We start from the raw sequence: 20585 nt of genomic DNA, 5'->3' as shown, positions 1-20585 counted from the left end.
GCACAGTGGCTCAGATATGATCCTAAGGCCTTCCAACCCTACTGGGGCTCAAAGGTGGAACTGTTCATGGTCTCCGGGAGTGGGCTTGGGGCTGGAGGGGCCACAAACCTTCAGTTCCTGAGACAATAGCTTTTTACATGTATTAACTACAAAGCTTATTAACTATCACCTAAAACTAAAATTTCCCAACTTTTTTTATAATGATATTGCCTCTTTTTTAAAAAAAGGATGGATTTATTTATTTATTTATTTATTTATTTATTTTGAGAGAGAGGGGAAAGGAGGAAGAAAGAGAGGAAAACATCAGTGTGTGGTTGCCTCAATCCACTGAGCCACACCAGCCAGGGCCCATGTAATCTTTTGACCCATTAGCTGTCTCCTCCACAAGAAGGTGCCCTCTGTGTCTTTCTGTTTTGTCCCCTCCCTGGCGTGTGCCCAGAATCTAAAGCACTGAGTGGCACACAATGGACACTCCATAAACACTTGTCATATCAATGCACCTTGAAGAAATTATCCAGTGATTTCACTGTTCCGTTTATATCAGCGGTTACCATTGTGAACGTCATTTATTTTCACAAAAACCATCTTTAAAACATGCCATGTATCTGAAGGCTCACAAACATTTGAAACAATTGAATCATGTAAGAACCGTCTGTGAAACAGGAAAGCAACTGGACTAAGTCATTTGTTAGCACCAGGAGAACTCTTATCTTCCTCTCCCTGCGATAACTCTTATCTCTTTCCAGGCGAGCACCAGACAGTTAGAGTTCAGGCACGTCGGATGGGGTGGAGGTGAGGGTGCATTTCCTTCCAGGCTGCCCCTTGGCTGATAAGAAGCTAATATGCATCCTTAAAGGGAAAGGAGTATTTTTTCTTTCTTTTTTCTATTTTACTTATTCACTTTTAGAGAGAGGGGAAGGGAAGGAGAAAAGAAAGGGAGAGAAACATCAATGTGTGGTTGCTTCTCACAGGCCCCAAATTGGGGACCTAGCCCGTAACCCAGGCATGTGCCCTGACTGGGAATCAAACCAGCAACCTCTCAGTTCTCAGGCCGGCACTCAGTTCACTGAGCCACAGCAGCCAGGGCAAATTAAATGTGTTTTATTAACTTGTATCCAGTAATCATGTGACATTTCCACATTAATGTTAAATAATTATCTATAGATTCTTCTGGGTTTTGTACCTAAACACTCACGAAATTCTTTTAAAAATTTGTAGTTTTCACCCTTTATCTCCTTCCCTTCCTCGACTGTGTCTTTGTCTCCCGCTGCGTGGGCCGTCAGGATGGCGCAGAGAGGCGGTGAGTACCAGACGGCCGTCTCACTCCAGGGACAGGAGAGACCTGCAGCCCTGCCGCATCGGACCCGGCGTCCCTGTGGGGTAGCTCTGCAGACGCCCTTCAGTGAGCTCAGGTACTCACTTCTCGTCTTCATTTCTAAGGGTTTGTTATCTTTAATACAAAATAGATTTTGAAGAAACAAAGCCCCGGCTGGTGTGGCTCAGTGGATTGGGTGGCGGCCTGCAAACCAAAGGGTCACTGGTTGATTCCCAGTCAGGGCACTTGCCTGGGTTGTGGGCCGGGTCTCCTGTAGGGGACACTCAGGAGGCAACCACACATTGATGTTTCTCTCTCTCTTTCTCCTTCCCTTTCCCTCTATCTAAAAATAAATAAGTAAAATCTTTGGAAAAAGAGAAAGATAAAAGAGACCACAAGTTGTAAAAAAAGAGGAAAAAAGTGGGTTTCGAGTTTTATCCAGTGCTCCTCTCGTGTGTACTGAGACGACAGGATGCTCTCTTTCAGAGAATGAGGCGGCAAACTCCCTTCCGCGGTCCCTGACCCTCACACCCTCCTTGCGCTGCTGAGACGTGGTTCCCGAGGTGAACACGGCCGGGCCTGGGTAGGAGTGCCGCTCTCCTTCACACACACACACACACACACACACACACACACACACACGCCGGCCCTCGCTCGGCTGCCCTGGCTCCGGGCCTGTCCTCCCCCGCATTCCAACGTTCCCACCGGGCTTCTGACAGTGAGGTCCCTCAGGCCTCCAGGGATGAAGTGAGGAAGGCTCTCTCTCTGTCAAGGCCTCGAGAGTTCGCAGAAGACCAGGGTCATTTCTTCCTTGGTTGTTCTGTGACATCCTCTGAGGAAGCCAAATGCTCGAGGCGTGTTTCTCTGTGAAAATCTGAAATGATGGATTACTGGTCTTTACTAGATTCCTTATTGTGTGTGTGTGTGTTTGCTTTGGGTAGTTGTATTTTCGGTTAGTTGTGTTTTGCTAGGAATGTGTCCTGTAAGTTTTCAAATTTCTCGGCATAAAATTGTTCATAATGTCCTCTGGCCCTCGCTCCTCGGTGTCTTTAGTGCCAGATCTTCAGTCATGTCCCTCCTTTGTTCTTGATCCTGTAGTTTCTCTCCTTTCTCTTTGTTGGTGTTTGCAGGGGCTATTGATTGTATTAGTTTTTAACAAAGTTATGTCTTTGTTGTTCTTTCTATGGTACAGTTGTTGTTGTTGCTTTTTTTTACCAGTTTCTGTTCTCATTTCTTCTTCCCTCTGTCCTCACTTGTTGAGATTGTCACCAGACAGGAACCTGACCCTGAGCGGGTCTGCCTGGGGCCAGCCGGCAGTGTGCGGGTTCTGGACTTTAGTGGGAAAGATTTTGTAATGACAGTCCAGGTGAATTTGAGGGTGCATTTATTAAAGCCAGGGACGGTGAAGCAGGGAAGGGCTTAGCATAGAAGAAGCAAGTGGAGAGCCCAGGCGGGGCTGCCTTAGCTCACTGGGAAGTCAGAGAAAAGGGGGCCTTGGGGACGGGTGCAGGGGATTAGCCTGGGAGGAGCTGCTGCTGCCCACGGCTCCCCTGGTTGCAGGTCTCAGGGGGACCCTCAGCATTTAGAAGAAAGAGGATACAGACACACACCTGAGGGGGGAAGGCACGGGCGTGTTCCCGAGTGAGAACAGTGAGAGCGTCTGGGAAGGGTCCTTCATCTCGAGGTTTCTATCTTCCCTTGTTCAGCGGGAATCCTGGGGGAGGTCCCAGGAGGGGCCTCAACGGACTACTCATCAGCGCTCCAGGTGTGTCCTCTAATATGTTGATTCATCAAAATGTGTGTATGAAGGGGTTGGCATTATTTTCTGCTTAATTTCATTTTCAACTTTTTTAATCCTCATCCAAGGATATGTTTTTATTGATTTAAGAGGAAGAGGGGAACACCAATTGGTTGCTTCCTATATGCACCTTAATTGGGGATCAAACCCACAACCTTTCAGTATACAGGAGGACGCCCCCTCAACTGAGCCACCTGACTAGGGTGTTAGTTTTATTTTTAAATAATCTCATGGAAGAGGGATGGGACCGAGGTGGGTCTCCCCTGGCACCGTCTGGAATGTGTAAACCTACACAAGGCTCCTACGTAGCCTTGGTTAGGGAAGATAAAACCTTGTGATTCATTAGCTGCCTGTGAATTGCTCAAATTGTTTGGCTTTGTTTAATTATTATGTCTCAGTTTCCTTCATTCCCTTCGCCAAGGAATTTCCCTGGCTTCGTATTTCCTGCCTCAGATGGACCAGTGGGAGATGTGGCCTGAGAGGCGGATAGACGGATCCACTGAGGAATGAATGGGGTGAAGTGACACCCCGCCGGCCCTTGGGGGTTCTGGGTACGGTCTCAGCCTGGCAGCAGGAGCAGGTACAGGGGAAGGGGGAGATCAGGAGTGAGGACTGCCACCCCTCGCCCACAGCGAAGTGGCGAAGATGTGCAGCGCAACTGTCTCCACACTTTCTGGCCTTGCCCCACTGGGATCTACAAATGACCCTCAGCAGCAGGGACCCCTGTCCGTTCTCTCCTCCCGTTGGCTCTCACCCGTTAACCGACACCCCCCCCCCCGACCTCTCCAGGTCTAGCACTTCCCTGCCCCCTACCCTACACTCCACCAGGCGAGGTCCTGCTCCAGGCTCCGGTTGAGGGGGCCTGGAACCCTCGAGGACATTACCAAGTCTCATAGACGGAGCAGGGCCTTCAAGCCTCAACCCACAGCCCCCTGGTCCCCAGAAGTCCCTCGGGGTGGGACTAGAGAGCGGTCTCCTCGCATCTGCACCCACCCCGGTCTAGCTGTTATCCCGCCAGCTGCAGCGTGGCCCTCTGCGGGGTGGAGAGGAATAGTGACTAGGCAGTGAGGTTCGCGCAGGAAGCTCCCGGGCGGGTTCAGCGCGGACTCTGAGCGCCCCCTGGCGGCCACTTCCTCTCATCGTCCCGCTTCCCCTTGAACTTGGGAGATGCTGCATTTGACCGTCCACGAAGGAACATGAAGAGAGAACGGGCGTTTATGTTCACACAGGAGCACCGGCGGCACCACCAGGCCGCTCCCAAGCGGTCCCGGGGGTGGGTCCCCGCCTTGTATTACTCCCCTCCCCAAAGCAGTTGGCAGAAATCCAACCCCTGACCCAACGTCCAGCACCCGGCTCCCTCCTGGGTTTACTTCCAGTTTTGTGGGGTGGGGATGGGGCCAGAGTGGTTCATCCACCGCCCGGGGTACCCTCTCTTCACCTCTCGGGCCTCACCTGCCGTGCCCTCTTCGCTGCCGCCCTTCCCACCCCTTACTCCCATCCTTCCTTCAACTTGACCTCCCTCTCTTCCCTCCTCCCCACTGTCATCTACACTCAGCTTCCAGTGCCCACTCCCGCTGCCTCACATGCCTGCATCCCCACAGGCTCTCGCGCCCCGTGTCTCCCTGACCGGTCCCTGAGCTCCAGCTCCTGGGTCCCGCCACTCCTTGCTCTTCACCATTTTACAAGCCTAACAGGCAGCTCAGGCCGAATCCGGCCAGTCGAATTTCCCCACCCCAAACCCCTCTCACCTGAGTTGTCCACGTCTCAGCTTCCCTGTATTTAACTCATGCCGCCGCCATTCATGCATTCGGGTCCCGCTCACTCTGTCTCCCTCCGCATCACCCCGCCAGCCAGGAAGGAGTGAGGGCTTTGCTTTCCCGAGCTTGCATTCCCGAAACCATCTGCGCCCCATCTCAGCAGTGGGCCCTTCTGTCCATCCACCTGCTCCACTCAGAACATCCCTGGGTCATCTTCTGTCTCCCCCCAAACCTCTCACACCCACACGCAGCCTCTTTGCCAGTTTGGGCATTTTCACCTTCAAAACAATCCGGAATCTGACCATTTCTTACCTCCATGGAGTCCACTCTGGTCCAGCACCATCATCTCCCCGCTGGACGACTGTGATTGTTTTCTCACTGGGTGCCCCCCCCAACTCCCACCCTTGCTTCATCTCTTGCATCCCATAACCTGTTCCCCACTCAGGGCCAGAGGACTCTCACTGGCCCCAGGTTGCATCTTGGGCCTCACCTACCACATTCTCTCCTTGGTTCACTTGGCTGCAGGTGCCCAGGTCTCCCTGCCCTTCCTGAGGTTCCCAACCCCAGGGCCTTTGCACGGGAAAGGTTTTCCCTGTGGCGTCCACACGGTGGCTGCCTCTCATTTTATTCCCGTCTCTGTTCAAATGTCAATTACCAGGAGAGAACTCAGTATTTTGGCTCAGTGGGTAGGTGGGGGAGAGTATGGGGACAAATGGAAGGACTATTTCAAAGGGAGAATGGACATGACTTGAGTGGAATCTCAAATCTTTTTTTAGATTTTATTTATTTTTAGAGAGGGGGAAGGGAAGGAGAAAGAGAGGGATAGAAACATCAATGTGTGGTTGCCTCTCACACACACCCCACTGGGGACCTGGCCTGCAACCCAGGCGTGTGCCCTGACTGGGAATCAAACCAGCAACCCTCTGATTTGCAGGCCCGCGCTCCATCCACTGAGCCACACCAGCCAATGCGGAATCTCACATCTTAACCAGTCACTCCCCTTGTCTGTGCTTTGGGTTGCTCAGCTGTAAAAAGAGGCTCACAGTAGCATCTGTCTCACCAGGACCAGAACAAGGACCTGGGACAGAGACAGCTTTCTATATTGGAACAAGTATTAATTAATTAAACGACATATTATCAGTTAAAAAAAAAGGAATCTGTAATGTTGCTGACCCAGGGGACTTATGTGAGTGTCACTCCAGAATGTGGGTCACAGGCTTTTATTTTATTCTATTTTTTTAATGATTTCCACTCTCCTACTTCACTTCTGCTAATTTTTTTAAAGATTTTATTATTTTTAGAGAGATGGGAAGGGAGGGAGATAGAGAGGGAGAAAAACATCGATGTGTGAGAAACATATCAGCCGGTTGCTTCTTGAGCGCCTCCAACTGCAACCCAGGAATGTGCCCTGACCAAAACTCGAAACTTGCGACCCTTCGGTTCACAGGCTGGTGCTCGGTTCCCTGAGCCACACCAGCCAAAGCAGGTCTAGGATTTTAAATCATCACTTCCCCACACACACACACACACTCCCGAACACGCTGGGCAGGTAAGGCACAGAGAGGCGGAGGCATCCTCAGCTGTCTCTAGAGCTCCTGCCTCACTCCTGGAAGGCTAGGCTCTCCAAGTGGAATGGAGGGAAAGCCGCGCTGGACCCTGGCTCCTGGCCCTGGGTAAGCCCCTCGCCTTCTCTGAACCACCATCTCTTGCTGGCAAATGAACACCGAAACTACATTAATTTTTCACACTGGTTTTGTTTCATGCTTACCTCAGAAAGCTCTTACAATTTAAAAAATGAAAGCAGTGCGTGATTGCCGAGGGCAGGGATGGAAGCCTCACAGAAACCGCTCCCGGTGTTTTAAACGGTAAAGTACTCGATGCTGGGCACCAGGTGCATTTCCAGCCCTGGGAGGCTGCACAGTGGGTTCTGGGCCCGGCCCTCGGGGACGATGCCCAGAGTGACGACAGACTGCAGAACCCACGGACCAGGGGAGCAGCGGTCCTGCTGCCTCTGAGACCACCACTGGCACCGCTGAGTTCAAGAACATTCCATCCTGGATGTGACCGTGGGTCCTATCTGCTGTCCACGTCTCTGGAGGGGCTTTAAGTGCAGGGGCCGTTCTGCATCCAGAACCCCGCTGCAAGAGTGCCTGGGAAATGCAGCAGCCACTCCAGCCTCTGCAGGAACCAGGGCGGGTGGCGGTCAGCCAAGCCCACCAGTGTTCCCCTGAAAGGAAGAACAGGGAGGAAGCGAAGAGGCAGAAAAGCAGATGTGAGGAAGACAGCAACGCCAAGGAGGGTCGTTGGCACCAACCCAACACTGACAGGGATCCCAGTTTGGGGCAAGGTGTAAAAGGAAATTTTACTCAATGCAAAACAGCTCAGTCGTGACACAGTGTGGCCATGAAAACAGCACAGTTGGGAGGCAGCCCCTCACTGGCCTGCTCTGCTGGGTTGGCTTAGTGCTACTGTGCTTGTCCGCTCTCTCCAGACATCTTTCATGTTTCTGCTCAGCCAGAGACACACAGCCCTCCGTTTTCCAGGCAAAAGGAGGATGCAGCAGCCCCTGGAATCGCCCCCTGCCCCACACCCAGAGCCCCAGAGCCGGGGGAGGGGGGCGGCCCTGGGCGGGTTGATGGGGCCCCGCTGTGAGTGGGGCCAGATCCGTTTGCCTTCCCCACACAGCATCAGCACGCAAACAGGTCCCGGTAATTACACATGCGCCCCGCCCCTGGGCTCAGGGCCACAGAGGTCTCCCTCCATGGGGCGGCGGGGCCTGCCCAAGTCCATTACCACGTTTCCTTCCATTCTGCACAGCACTCGGCTGGACCTGCCTGTCTGCAGGACACGCCCCCTGCACTTCCGGCCATTTCCTCAGGCGCGCTCCCAGGAGTGCAATCACTGGGTCAAAAGGTAGAAAGTCTTTGTGAGGGGCCTTTGGCACAGATCCTAAGTTTCCATGGATTTTTTTTTAAGCCATTTTTGGGATTTTTTCTGGACATTGTTTTCGTAGCGCTCGTCAAGGGCTCGCCCTGCGCCAGGCCTTGTTCTGAGCGCTCTCCTGTGCAGACGCCCACAGCCCCCGTGACAAGCCTCACGACGCAGCCACAGCATCCACTTTGCGGGTGGGGATCCTGAAACAGAGAAGGTGAGTGCCCTTCGTGGGGTCCCACAGCTGCTCTGCAGCAGAGCTGGGGTTTGAAATTAGGACGCCGGCTCCCCAGCCATGCCCTTAGCAACTCTAGGCTGCTGCCTGCAGACAACCTCCAATCGTTTTTGTTTTTTGAGAAAGGAAGTTGAGGGGTGGGGAAGAGAGGGAGAGACTTTGCTTTGTTGTCCCACTTATTCGTGCACTCATTGGTTGCTTCCCTAGGTGCCCTGACTGGGGATCGAACCCGCAACCTTGGCGTATTAGGATGACGCTCTAACCAACTCAGCAACCTGGCCAGGGGCGCCCTCTTAAATAGCCAAGTTGTGTTCATTCTGTGGGATCAATTACCCCGTTGGTGGGTAGCCCTTTCAACTCCTTTTATGTCACAGGCAGATCCAGATTTTCTGGGGCTTGAAGCTTTATGGTTTTGGGAACCTGCTTCAGGAAAAATCAGTTACAGATTCAAAAAGAGGCATGAGGCCTTGGAAGAAACCAGTGCAAACAAGTGGACGATACTTGAAAGCTGCATTAGCATCTCGCTAGATCCCCAAGTGCCATTCTCCCTGTGATTGTTAGGAACCTTTTCAAACGGTGGAGTTTGAGCCTCCCACACACCCCACCGCCTGGACCCCACCGTTCACGTTTTGCGGTGCCTGGCACTTGGTGCATACAGGCACATGCCCGCCCCCCATCTGTCCGTCCATCCCTGTGGTTTTATGCTCTTTGCAAACCGTGTAACTCGAGTTCAGCATTTCCAAGTTTGTTTTTCTTTTGCTGTAAAACTCAAATGTGAAAGGTAATGGATGTGCAATAAAACACACATGTGCCTTTGTCACAGGACACTCTTTTGGGCACACAGGGGAAGACAATGTCCCCAGGCAATAAAATGTGTTTCCTGTGGACTTGGCTTCACATCCAGGCTGCAGAACCTGCCCAAGCAGCTGTGCCCACCTCAGCCCACCCATTCATCTGGTGGATGTGCTGATGGCCACCTGTGGATGTGAAGTTTCCTCCTCTCCTCCAGCGGGTTCCGTCAGCCTCACCCCCCAGGGTGGGCTCACTGGGTCAGAGGCCAAGGCTGCGGCTCCTTCAAGTCGTGACATTTCTTCACAGGACACGGGGGAGGCTCTGACATTACTCTCCTCTCATTGATTTTCTTATAAATTACCTGATCTATTTCTATAAATATCTTGTCCTGGAGAAACCTTTCCAAGTGGCCTCAATAAAAAATGGGAAAAGATGACAGAAAACTGGAAACGCTCAGCCCTTCTGACAAAAAGATACCCTCCCCAAAGCCCCAAGGCACAGCCCGGGAGAAATGCTTGTAGCGCGCACGACAGACTCCAGGTCCATGGCTAATAAAGAGCAGCTACAAATGAACAAGAAAACGACAAATGGCCCAGGAGGAAAATGGTCGAAAGGTCCAAGCCCACAGAGGAGGAAACTGCCGGGGACCCTACAACAAAGATTTTATTGCTGGAACTGAGCCTCGCTGGAACTGAGCCCATGCATGGGGCCGGGCCACGCGGCAGGGGAGCCCCGAGGGAACAGTGCACTCCCGTGCAGCTGGAGGGCAAGCCCCAGCGTGGCCGCGCACTGGCTCTGTCCAGTGACCCCTCAGTGGTGGCCCCCCATTAGCCCAGAGGCTCACTTCCAGGCTCTTGTCCCAGACACACGTGAGATGGTGCGTGTACAGCTGTTCCTTCCAGCGTCACTAGTGCCTACAGGGGCGAGACCATGACACGCTCCTATGGCAGGAGTCCACGCAGGTGTGAAAAGGAATGAGGAAGCACCTTGTACAGACACCTGAAGTTCTCTAAGATGTACTAAAAAGCAATTTAGAGCCCTGGCTGGTGTGGCTCAGTGGACTGAGTGCCAGCCTGAGAACCAAAGGGTCACAGGTTCAATTCCCGGTCAAGGCACATGTCTGGGCTGTGGGCTCGGTCCCAGCCAGGTTATGCACAACAAGCAACCAAGGGATGTTTCTCTCTCACACATCAATGTCTATCTCCCCTCTAAAAATAAAATCTTTAAAAAAATAAAATAGGGACATAACAGCACCGTCACCCCAAACTGCAGTGACAGCCACCTCTGCAGAGGGTATGAGTGGAGGGCAGAGGTCAAAGATGACAGCGTGGTTTTTGGTTCCTTTCCGCACCATACCCATGACACACACCCGGAACACAGTCCTTTATTACTTGTAGAACTGTTTTTGAAAAACAGTAAACAGGTATGGGGTGGAATTACACCCTTCGAAGGGCTTCTGTTCCCTCACTTTCACAATGGGGTCAGTGAGCCCTCCTTAGCGGGGAGGGTCGTGAGGGCTCGGGGAGTGTGTCCAGCACAGAAGGCACTGACTGTTGCCACCCACCCCCCCCACGGGACAGGGCTGTCCCCCAGACCCACCTCCATCCCCTGGGGCGGGAGCAGGGCTCCCTGCTCAGGCAGAAATCCAGGTGTGGACCCGCCCTCCCCTCCCCTCGCCTCCGCTGCACACCTAGCCAGCCCGCCTGCCCGGCTCCTCCGGGACCTCTCTCTCTCTCTCTGGGGGACAGCACTGCCCACCTGGCCCTGGTGGTGGGGCCCTCTGCCGTGCCCTGGGTCCCCACCAGGCCCGGTGCTGGCAGGGGACAGAGAGACACTGCCCCCAACAGGGGACAAGTAACACAGGAGGCCCCAGGTGGTGGTCAGAAGGTGCTTTATTGAAAGGTGAGGGCTCTGGCATCCGGCGTCAGCTACAACCTGGGGACGGAAGGGGAGGCTGAGGGGGGACAAACGGAGTGCGGTCCCCACGCTCTCGCCCACTCGACACCCTCCTCTGGTTTGGACCCTTTCACTTTCCCCTGGGGACCCTCCTGCCCCAGCTTGGGTTCTGGTGTATCTGGTGGGCTGACCCTCAGCCACTGGCCACGGGGGCTGGGTCTGAGACGGGACGAGACCCAGTGGACGCCACCCATCACTCACTGGATCTCCCGGAACGCCCGCTTCTCCACAAGCTTCACTTTGTACTTGCGCTTGAACCTGGAAGAGGAAAAAAAAGTCGGTGACGAAGAGCCAGGACAGCGCCGGCGGCTGTGACACCTCCCCCACGGCGCCCGGCCCTCACTTGGCTCTCTCCCGCGGCTCAATCATGTTCCTCTTCTGGAAGCTCTTGAACCGGTCTCGGAGGATGTTGCCCTCAGGCTGCAGGACACAGAGGAGGAGGCCTCAGAGGGCGCCTGGAAGGAACCCGAGGGCCGGCGACCTCTCCACCGACCTCTCCCCCAGGGCTCCAGTGCAGGCTCCGGCCCAGTCTCCCCGTCAGCAGAGGCGCCCAGCTCGCCGCAGGCAGCAGGGGCTCAGCCGGCCCTGAACTCATGGGGTGACAGGTGCCAACCGTGGCTGCCTCTGAGCCGGGCTGGGAGGAACCACAGGAAGGAGGACGGAGCAGTGGAAAAGGGTGTGCAGGCCGAGGAAGCAGGGAGGCAACGGCCAGGGGTGGGAGAAGGGGGCACGGTCGGCCCCCCCACAGGCCAGCCCACTCGGGGCCTGTGGCCAGGTGAGGACCTGGGCTTCCTCCCGGGGAACTGGGAGCCATGGAAGGTTCTGAGCAGGGGAGGGACAAGGTCCACTCTGCGCTTTAGGCTGACCCCTCTGGGACAGGAGAGGGCGAGGGCAGGAGACAAGGACTGTGATGGGGGAAGGACCCTCTGAGGGTCACAGGTCCGAACCAACGTGCACCCGACCCCTCACCCCAGGGATCCGCAGTCTCAGGGCCCTGTGCCCTCAGCCCCCAGGCCTCGGCCCAACCAGCCCAGCCCGGGGCAGCCGTGGTGTCGCCCACAGCCCCTGGGGGCACGGGGAGCAAGGATGGGTGTCATCACTGGGCATGGGCCCCCCCCACAGCACCTCCCCAACCCGACGGGCAAGTACCTTCAGGGTCCGCAGCGAGTCGGACAACTCGGAGCTGAGCTGCACGTCGATGTCGGGGGCCTGGTACCTGGGGACAGGGACAGGGCGTTCAGGGCTGGACCAAGCACAGAGTGCAAACCCCGACCTGGGGATGAGTGGGCTAGGCAGGGGGCCGTGGAGACCATGGGGAAAGGCTTTGGGGAAAGGCACGGCCTTCCAGGGCACAGGCTGAGCACCAGCAGGAAGGCACCAGGACCCTCCCGGCCTCCCCGGGGGCCTCCAGACCGGGCCTCACTTGAGCCGCCCCAGCCTGCGGGGCTTGTCGGCCTCTGCCAGCCGCTTTGCCCGCCGTTGCTCCCGCCGCCGCGCCAGCTCCGCCAGCCGCTGCGCCACCTGGGCCTTGATCCCGCGCAGCCTGAAGAGCTCCTGGTGCCGCAGCCGGGCGGCCCGCACCGAGGCCTGCTGGGCTCGCTGTGGGGACAGCTGGAGTCAGGGCCCCCAGCCCAGCACCAGCTGCCCGAGGGGCGTCTGCCCCGGCTCCCCCCCGCCCCACAAGACAGCCTTCCCAGCCACCGAGCCCAGGTCACACCAGGCCAGCGCTCCAGTTTCTCCACAGCAGTGGTCTCCCAGAACCACCGTCCTCCTCGATCTGTTTGTCAGTGGCCCATGAATCCCAGCCACCCCTGACCCTCCATGAGCAGTGGGACCCAGCCTGCCCCTGCCATTTCCCCGCTGGGAGACCGGGGCGGCTGGCAGAGCAGCTGCGGGGACCGGGAAGGCAGACTGCGGGCAGGACAGAGAGGACAGGACAGAGAGTGGGCTGAAGGCAGGAGGAACCAGGCTGCGGGACCAGGGGACGCAGACCCAAGCCCGCGCTGCTCACCAGCATCCGGGCGGCCTTTTCCCGCCGCCGCTGCTGCTCCGTCTTCTTCTCCACAGCGGTCAGGAGAGCAGGCGTGGCTGAGGCCTGGGCATCTCCATCTGTGTCATCTCCGGCCGCCTCAGGGCCCCCGTCTTGGCCCTCACCCGGCTCCCCCTCCCCGTCGGACTCCTCCAGCAGCCCCTGGCACATCTCCTTGAACGTCGACTCCTGGGCAACAGGGAGGGTGTCAGGGAGGGTGGAAGCTGGGGAAGGAGGGGAGGGCGGGCAGGCGTGGGCTCACCTGGGTGGCCACCTGCTCGGCAGGGGGCAGGGCCAGCTGCCGCTCCAGCTTCTCTGCTTCCCTCTGCCGCTGCAGCTCGACTTCATGGGCTTCCCAGAGCAGGGTCTGAGAAACAGGGCTGGGGTTCAAACTGAGCCCCCAGGGACTTCTCCTGGGGCTCCAGACGTGGCCCCCCACAGTGGCCAAAGGGGGCTCCCTAACGCTTAACCTCCCCGCTGCTCTGCTGGCTCCCTTCAAGGGCAGTTCATCTACACATAATGCTCAGAAACGGCGAGTCCACAGGCAGGAGGAGCATGGTGGCTGCCGGAGACAGGACTGGGGGTGGCCCATGGGCCTCAGGTTTCTCTCTGGGGTGGTAAGAATGTTCTAGAATTGTGGCGATGGCTACTCGGCTCAGTGAACACACTGGAAATCACTGAGCCATGCCTGTAAGTGAGCAGATCACGTGGCCGAGGAATCACACCTCTGCAAAGCAGTCACGTGACTTTAAACACGCCATCTGTCTGCTCCGTCTTCCCAGCACCTACACTGTGCATGTCAGTGTGTCTGATGGCAGCCACGCGGCCCTCTCATGTGGCCACGCCCACGCTCCCACTGCCGGGTGCCAGCATCTGCCTCTGTGCACACGTTAATATCGGGTGAGGACACCCAGCTTCACTCCGGTCGGCCGAGAGCGCCGCTAATCTGGACGACACAGAACGGCGTTCACGCGTGCCCCGCAGCTACTCCGTGACCCGGGTTTCTCCCTGGGACACGCTCCCCACTGGCAGGGTATGCCCCCACCATTCACGGCACCCCTGCTCCTCAACCATCTGTGAAGCGAACACAGGGACGCTCACTGCTGGCCTGCCCTGGCTGCGCAGTCTGTGTGCTCACACTTCGCTGCGGCCTCCGGAACGGCCGTCCCGTGAACTTCCCGAGAGGCACCAGGGACTCACTCACCTCTGGGCCTCTGCGAGAGCTGGCCCCCTGCCTGAAGTTCCCATTCCCTTTCCCCACAGCCAGCTCCCCCTCAGGCTCAGTGGCTGCCCCCTCCTCCAGGAAGCCCTCCTGATCTCAGAGGCTAGATTGGACAACCCTCAGGGTTCCCCAGCCCTGCCCACTCTGGGCTGTCACTGGGAACAGCTGTCACCCCCACTGGACTGTGAGCCCCAGGAGGGCAGGCCCGGGACTACCTCGGTCACTGCTGGGCCCTCGGCTCCCACTGAGCACAGGGAAATGCCAGGCAGTGAAATGCCAGCCCCGCGGCTAGGCATTGACTTTGGGGAGTGCTGTGTACCTGGTGGTCCTCGAAGGTTGGGTTGTAGGAGGCTCCGGCAGGTGTCACCTCCACGGCAGGCACCCGGGACGGCTTAGTGTAGAGACGCGGTGGCCGCTGGAGGACAAAAACCAAAGCCGACTGAGGACGGGGGCCCAGGACTCTTGTTCTCATGGACCCCAGAGCTGGGACTCCAGCCCGGGAGCAGCCGAGACTCTGCCCAGCCCACGGCCTCCCAGCTAGGCGGGGGAACCAGGGACGGCCGGTGGCCGGGAGTGGCACTCCCCAGGACCCACAAGCCCCCTGCAAGCAGGGGCCCTGCCCATCTTCGCTGAGACAAATCCCTGCAGTCCCGCCGACAGGGTGGGGGAGGCGGGTGTGAGCACTGGGTCCAGCACAACTGGCTTCAGTCACTGCCGCCAGAGAGCCTATCAGGGCAGGCAGGGCCTCCCCCCGTCCAGGGGCCTCCCTCCACCCCCGGGGGGCCTCATGAGAAACACAGAATCTGAGCTGGCCGGGGACCCGCCACCTTCCACAAGACCCTGGTGGAAGGGCCAGGGTCCTGAGGGCTGAGCGGCACCCTCAGGGCTGAGCAGCACCCTCGGCAGCCCCTCCACTCACCGACTGCCCTTGTCCATGCCCGGCGGGCCTCCACCAGGGTTGAGCAGAAACAGGTTCACCCTGGATGCCCCGGCCCTCGCCCCCCTTCCCCCACAACCCCACCTCCTCAAAACAGCCGCCGATGGGTACCTACTGCTCCCCTACGCAAACCGCCCCTGGAATAAACCCGGAGACCGGAGCTGCGCCCCCTCAGCCTCCTCCCCACTGGCCCAAGTTCCCTCTGCGGCAAGGGCTTCCCTGGCCTTCCCTCGCCCTCCCTCCGGGGCCCCAACTCGCCACACATGTCACAGGATGCACGGGCTCTGAGACCCAGGCTCCAGGGCCCCAACGCCAGGCAGGCACAACTGCTCCCAGCCCCTCCCCTGAGCCCAATCACCCAGGACACCCCCGCCCCACAACGTGGTCTCACCTTCACGCCCTTCTTCTTGGTCTGCTCCAGGAAAAACGTGTCCTGGCCAGCCAGTGGCCGCTCCAGAGGGTCTGTGGAGGCAGCAGGAGGGTGGCTGCTAGGGGCTTTGCCATGTGGGGAACCCTGGGGCCTCAAGGGGCTCCCTGCGACCCTGCCCCTTCGCACAAAGACGGCACTGCAGCCGGGCCAGGGAGAAACTGATTCTCAGACCCTGAGCGGCCTCAAAAGCCAAGGCAACAAAAGCAGTGGTCAGGCTCCGGAAGGCAGGAGAGACCGCGGCTGAGGGGCAGGAGCTGGCCCCCAGGAAAGCGCACTTGGGAAAGGGAAGCACGAATGGGCAAAGAGCCACTTCGAGGTGCCCGACCCTGCTGCGGTGGTGGAGACGACACCCACAGATCACGCCCTCAGACACAATGTCCCCACCCCCAGGTGAAGGCAGAGCACTCACTATCCTTGGCCCAGAGATCGTAGAAGGGCTGCTCCACGGCGCCCTGCGGCCTGGGCTTGGCTCTGGCCACGGGAGGGTTGAGGAGCCGCGCCTGCGCCCTGCGCACGTCTCGGGGCAGCTCGCCCTGCTTCACCAGCCTCTCCCATAGCTGCTCCTTGCGCTTGAGCTTCTTGGCATTGGGGGCCTGGTGGGCGAGGATGCTAGGGCGGGAGAAGCCACAGAGTGAGGTGGGAGCAGCAAAGGCCTCCTCCAGCTGGGCCCCCCACCCCTCCCCGGGCAGCTCCCCCCTCAAAAGGCAAGCTTCCTCCTAGCTCTGCCCACTCCCACTCTGTCCAGCCATTTTCAAGAGCGTGTCCCCAGGTCTGTCTCCAGTCCAGACCTCTCTGCACACAACAATGACCCCTGGGGCCCTTGCTCTGGATGTCTCCCAGGCACCAAACAATACCGATCTCCCACCTCGGGGCGGGGGGCAGCCCCACCCACCGTCCACATCAGCCCCTTCAGAGGAGGGACTGCCTGACCCTCCTCCTGACAGTGGCTCCAACCGGCCCCTCCTCTCCCAGCCCCACGGCCCTTGGGCAGATCCAGGCCGCACCCCCACCTGCTTCAGCCACAGCACCCGGCTCCTGCCTCGATCCCTCGGATCCGTGCTCCCAAGCCTGAGTCTGACCCCGTTGCTGCCCTCCGAGTGATGCTCACCTCTCTCCCTCTCCCTCCCCAGCAATTCCTTTCAGGCCAGGGAGTGGGGCTGCCGCAGAGAAGGCAGGAGGCCCAGCTCCAGCGGGAAAGGAGGGCCCAAGGGCAGTGGGACACTCACTCTTTGGGGGCTGGCACCTTGGACGTGTTCTCCAAAACGAGGTCGACCCGGAGGGGTTTCTTCAGAAGCAGTGGCCTCTTCTGGTCTCTGGTTCTCTTTTTGTTCAGCTCTGGGGGTGGGAGAGAGGAGAGGAGTCAAGGCGTCGGACCTCCTCAAGTCCCATGACTGGCTCCCCACACACCCCACCCTGGTTCCATGGGGGCGCCAGGCTGACTCCAAGCCGCCACCTGAGGAAGGAGGACCCAAGGGCACGGTTCAAGGTGCCCAAACTCTGTCCCCCCACCACACCCCCTTCCGGGGCCAACTGGACACAGCAGGAGTCAGACCACAGCCCTACACATGGGAGGCTTCCCGGCACAGCAGGGAAATGGCTGCAGAACTGGTAATCCCAACGAGGAGGAGAGCAGGTGGTGGCCAGGTGACACTGAGGCCCAGGAAGCTGGACCCAGTGTGACCGTTTATCAGCACAGGAGGGTTTTCTGCCTTTTCTAAAATCTGATAGTAACCCTGGCTGGTGTGGCTCAGCGGGTTGGGCATCGTCCTGCAAACCAAAAGGTTGTGGGTCTGACTCCTAGCCGTGCCACATGCCTGGGTTGCAGGTTTGGTACCCCTTGGGGTGTGTCTGAGAGGCAACCAATCGATGTTTCCCTCTCACATCGATCGCTTCTCTCCCTCTCTTTCTCCCTCCCTATACCATCTTTAGAATCCGTAAAAAAAAAAAAATGTAACAAAATAAAGATAAAACCTAACAGTAAAAAGCAAGACCTCTAGAAGAAAACATACTGGGACAAAATCCGTAGCCTCCCCTTTACCGTGGGACCTGGTGAAAACGACTGTGCTCCCTGTGCTTCCGAAGCCCGAACGTTACCGCCCGACGCACAGGGACGCACAGAGCACAGGGAGCCCCTGTGAAAGCACACGATCACTATTGTCTTTCTGCCTTTTTTCCTTTCTACTTTATTGTTGTTCAAGTACTCCACCTTCTTTCTAACTTAAAGCCAAATCTGTAAACTGCCCCTCCTCTGTGCCCCAAGGAAACTCCCTACTCACCAAAGTAGCGCTCACTACCTCCTCCCGAGTTCATTCGGTGGGCCCTGACCTACCCTTTCCATCCGCAGCCCAGATGCATGCGCTTCAGTCAAAGCTGCCCTCCTCACCAGCCCTTTCTCACCTGCTCTCCTTTCCTGAGAGCAGGCCCTCACTCTGGTCAGGGCAGGCCCCTTGACTGACCTCGAACATGGCCACTACAGGGGTCCCACTGTTAAAGCGGCTTGCCGTTTGCCCATTAAAACCATCAGCTTTCCCGAGGAAGCAGCCCCTGTAGCTCGTTGTCCATGCCCCAAAGAAGCAGACTGCCTGTCAGCGTTTCCAGGAACGGGAGGTGCAGCCTAACAACCCCTAACTCACTTCTCCCCTTGTTCCAGCACTTCCCGACCCTGCATTCTGGCAAAGTATGCCTAGCAGGTTAAGGCAGGTTTCTCGCCCACTCATTAAAGTGGATCCTCTATTTCTTAGTAAAGCACATGTCAACTAAAACTGATCTGACTCGTTACAGAGTGTCCTTGACTTGCGTTTGAGCAAATGAGCAAGCCCCACTGTTCTATGTCTCATCTACTCATCGAGGCAAACAGACCCCTGCCGGCTCTTCTGCGCACTGAGATCTCAGACACGACAAAAGGAGAATCGGACTTCTTTAAGTCAGTCTCTAGCCTGCTTCCTGTTCATTCTAGGTCCTCTTGTTCATAGTGAAGCCCCTTTTTGGAAGGTGTTTGTCATCAAGCCACGTCATCAGCTCAGATACTCTCAGAGGCTGCGGTGGGCTAGACAACAACCAGTCACTGCCTTGCAACACACAAACCCCTTCCTTACCTCTCTCCTTGGAGCCGGTGTCCACGAAGAAGAGTTTCTCATCCGGGGCCTCTGACACCAAGCCACTGGGAGACGGAAATACAGAACATCAGTCACAGACGTTGAGGAGGCAGCAAGACACTGCGAAAGGCGTAGGTTTAACTTCGCTGACAGGGCCCAGCTCTCCGCTTATGCTTAGTCAAGCATCCTCTGGCTGGCACGGGGCCCCTTCAGGCTAAGATTTCTCCCGTCATTTTACAGAACTTAAAACTCACTATGCTGAGGGGCTGCACGGGACATACAAACGCTAAGAAATTACAGCACTTGCTTACCTGATTTCTAGTGTAACTAGGAGTCCTCTATCTGGTAACACTACCAAGTCCCCCAGCCACCGACCCGGGATCCCCAGCCCTTGCTCTCGGCTTCCCCGGGGACAGCCGGGACAGGTGATCCCAGCACCCCGGAAGCCCCCTCACGCTGCACCACACAGAACGCGGCCCAGCTGCCAGAAGTCCCGCCCCACGCACCCACTCGTGCGTTCCTGCAGCCGCACATCCTCTAGGAACTGATCAACTTCAAGCCCCAGCGGCTCCTGGGCGAGCCGTCGCCAGCCTCGCTTCCTATTTCTGGGGCCTCGCCGCCTCCGCCTTAACGCTGGGTCCACCGAAGTGGGCCTCAGCCCCAAGAAACCGGAATCGGCCTCGCTTTTCGAGCGAAGCTGACCGCTACCGCCACTGCTTCCTGCCGCCATCTTGTTAAAGGAAGAAGCCAGGCGCCGGCAGCGGATATCCGTTTTGGGGCGTGTACGCGCGCGCGCGCAGATGTCCCGTTCACGCCCCAGACCCACATCGGTGGCCGCCATCTTGGTAAAGTGGCCGGAGCAGCAAAGGCGCAGGGAGGCTGCCATCTTGAGGAAGGGTGCACGGCTTCTCCCTCCTCTGCAGACTCTTGTCCGCCGTGCGTGTTAGGTTCCTACATCTCACCCTAGCCAAACATCTTTCCCGGCCGCCCAGGATATTTCTAAGTCTGAGCATTATTTTTTAATCTAGTTTTCTTAGAAAAGAAAAATCGGAGCGATCAGTGGCCTATTCGGAACAAGATAGGTCGCAGTCTGAGAACGTTTAGCCGGGCTATATATCAATCCTAGAATCCTGGGAATCAAAGAGCGTTCGGAATGTCGAGGTTGGAAGCAGAGAAGTTTATATGGGAGGAATGTTAGAAACAGACACTATTAGAATCCTAGAAGCACACACTCAAAATCCTTAATCTTGGGCCAACTTCTTAGTTCTACCTCAGTTTCCTCCTCTGTAAAATGGGGATGATAATAGTACCTCTGCCTCAGATTATTCCGAAGATTAAACAAGACAATATACATTTATACAAAACGCTTAGGACTGTGCCTGGCATCTAAATGTTAGCTCTTGTCACCGTCTCGCCCCCTGAACTTCATCCCAGAATCAACTAAATCTTAACTGTTTACAAATAAGGAAGGAAGCTCAGAGGTCCTCGGGCCCGGGCAACCATCCAAGGGATCCAGGGCCTCATAAAGGCTCCTCCAGACTCAAAAAGGAAAAAGGCACCGAGAGGGAGGGAGCGGGGAGTCGTACAGCCCAACTCAGCGGAGTTCTGGCGCAGAGCGTTAGGAAGGCGGCAGGTCCTGGTTTGTGGCTCCGAGCGCCCACCACCTTGGGCGCTGGATTCCGCCGCCCGCCCGGCTCCCGAGTGCCCGCCAGAGGGCGCCGGGAGCCGCGAAAGCCGGCGCGCGTGGGCGGGTAAAGCGCCGGGCCACAGCGTCCCGGGGCGCCGTGGGTGTGGTCCTGGGTGTGTGTGGCTGCATAGCGAATCCTCTGGGCGGGAGCGCGCGCGCACACGTGGTGGTCCTGCGGGCGGCACCCCGTCCTCCCCGCCTGGAGCCCGTGGGTCCAGGAGTGACGTGTCAGGAGTTGTGGATCCCGGCTGATGGGTGGGCGCTGGCGGACAGGGCGGGGGCAGGTTGTGCCCAAGCTCGCGCACACACACACACAACCCCACGCCCCAGGGCTCGGTTCCCAGGCCCCACGGCAGGCGGTGGGAGGGAGGGTTGTCCCGGAGGGAGGGCCCCAGTGTAAC

General features: G+C 57.4%; 1 protein-coding gene and 1 non-coding gene across 3 annotated transcripts; both read right to left on the bottom strand.

Moving 5' to 3' along the window:
- Nucleotides 1–10702: 10702 nt before the first annotated feature.
- NOP53 (NOP53 ribosome biogenesis factor) lies at nucleotides 10703–19240 on the bottom strand. 2 transcript variants are annotated; one of them, XM_045845281.1, is made up of 13 exons: nucleotides 19004–19240; nucleotides 18498–18562; nucleotides 16629–16737; nucleotides 15812–16011; nucleotides 15364–15434; nucleotides 14355–14450; nucleotides 13076–13180; nucleotides 12796–13002; nucleotides 12208–12383; nucleotides 11934–12000; nucleotides 11128–11204; nucleotides 10986–11042; nucleotides 10703–10763 (listed from the first exon to the last, which is right to left on the bottom strand). In XM_045845281.1, the coding sequence occupies exons 1-13, from the start codon at nucleotides 19225–19227 to the stop codon at nucleotides 10757–10759; spliced, it is 1461 nt and encodes a 486-aa protein (XP_045701237.1). In that variant the 5' UTR covers nucleotides 19228–19240; the 3' UTR covers nucleotides 10703–10756. The 2 variants fall into 2 exon arrangements, with proteins under 2 accessions (XP_045701237.1, XP_045701238.1); XM_045845282.1 differs by lacking the exon at nucleotides 10703–10763 and having other exon boundaries at nucleotides 10982–11042.
- Nucleotides 11782–11890, bottom strand: LOC123823069. Its single transcript, XR_006786476.1, has one exon. It is a non-coding gene; the product is annotated as a small nucleolar RNA SNORD23 (small nucleolar RNA).
- Nucleotides 19241–20585: the final 1345 nt, after the last annotated feature.

The sequence above is a fragment of the Phyllostomus hastatus genome, unplaced genomic scaffold (assembly GCF_019186645.2).
Source record: "Phyllostomus hastatus isolate PE091 unplaced genomic scaffold, TTU_PhHast_1.1 phas_contig_468, whole genome shotgun sequence".
Taxonomy (NCBI): Eukaryota; Metazoa; Chordata; class Mammalia; order Chiroptera; family Phyllostomidae; genus Phyllostomus; species Phyllostomus hastatus.
The sequence above is the reverse complement of the archived record's forward strand: the minus strand, read 5'-3'. Positions and strand labels throughout refer to the sequence as shown.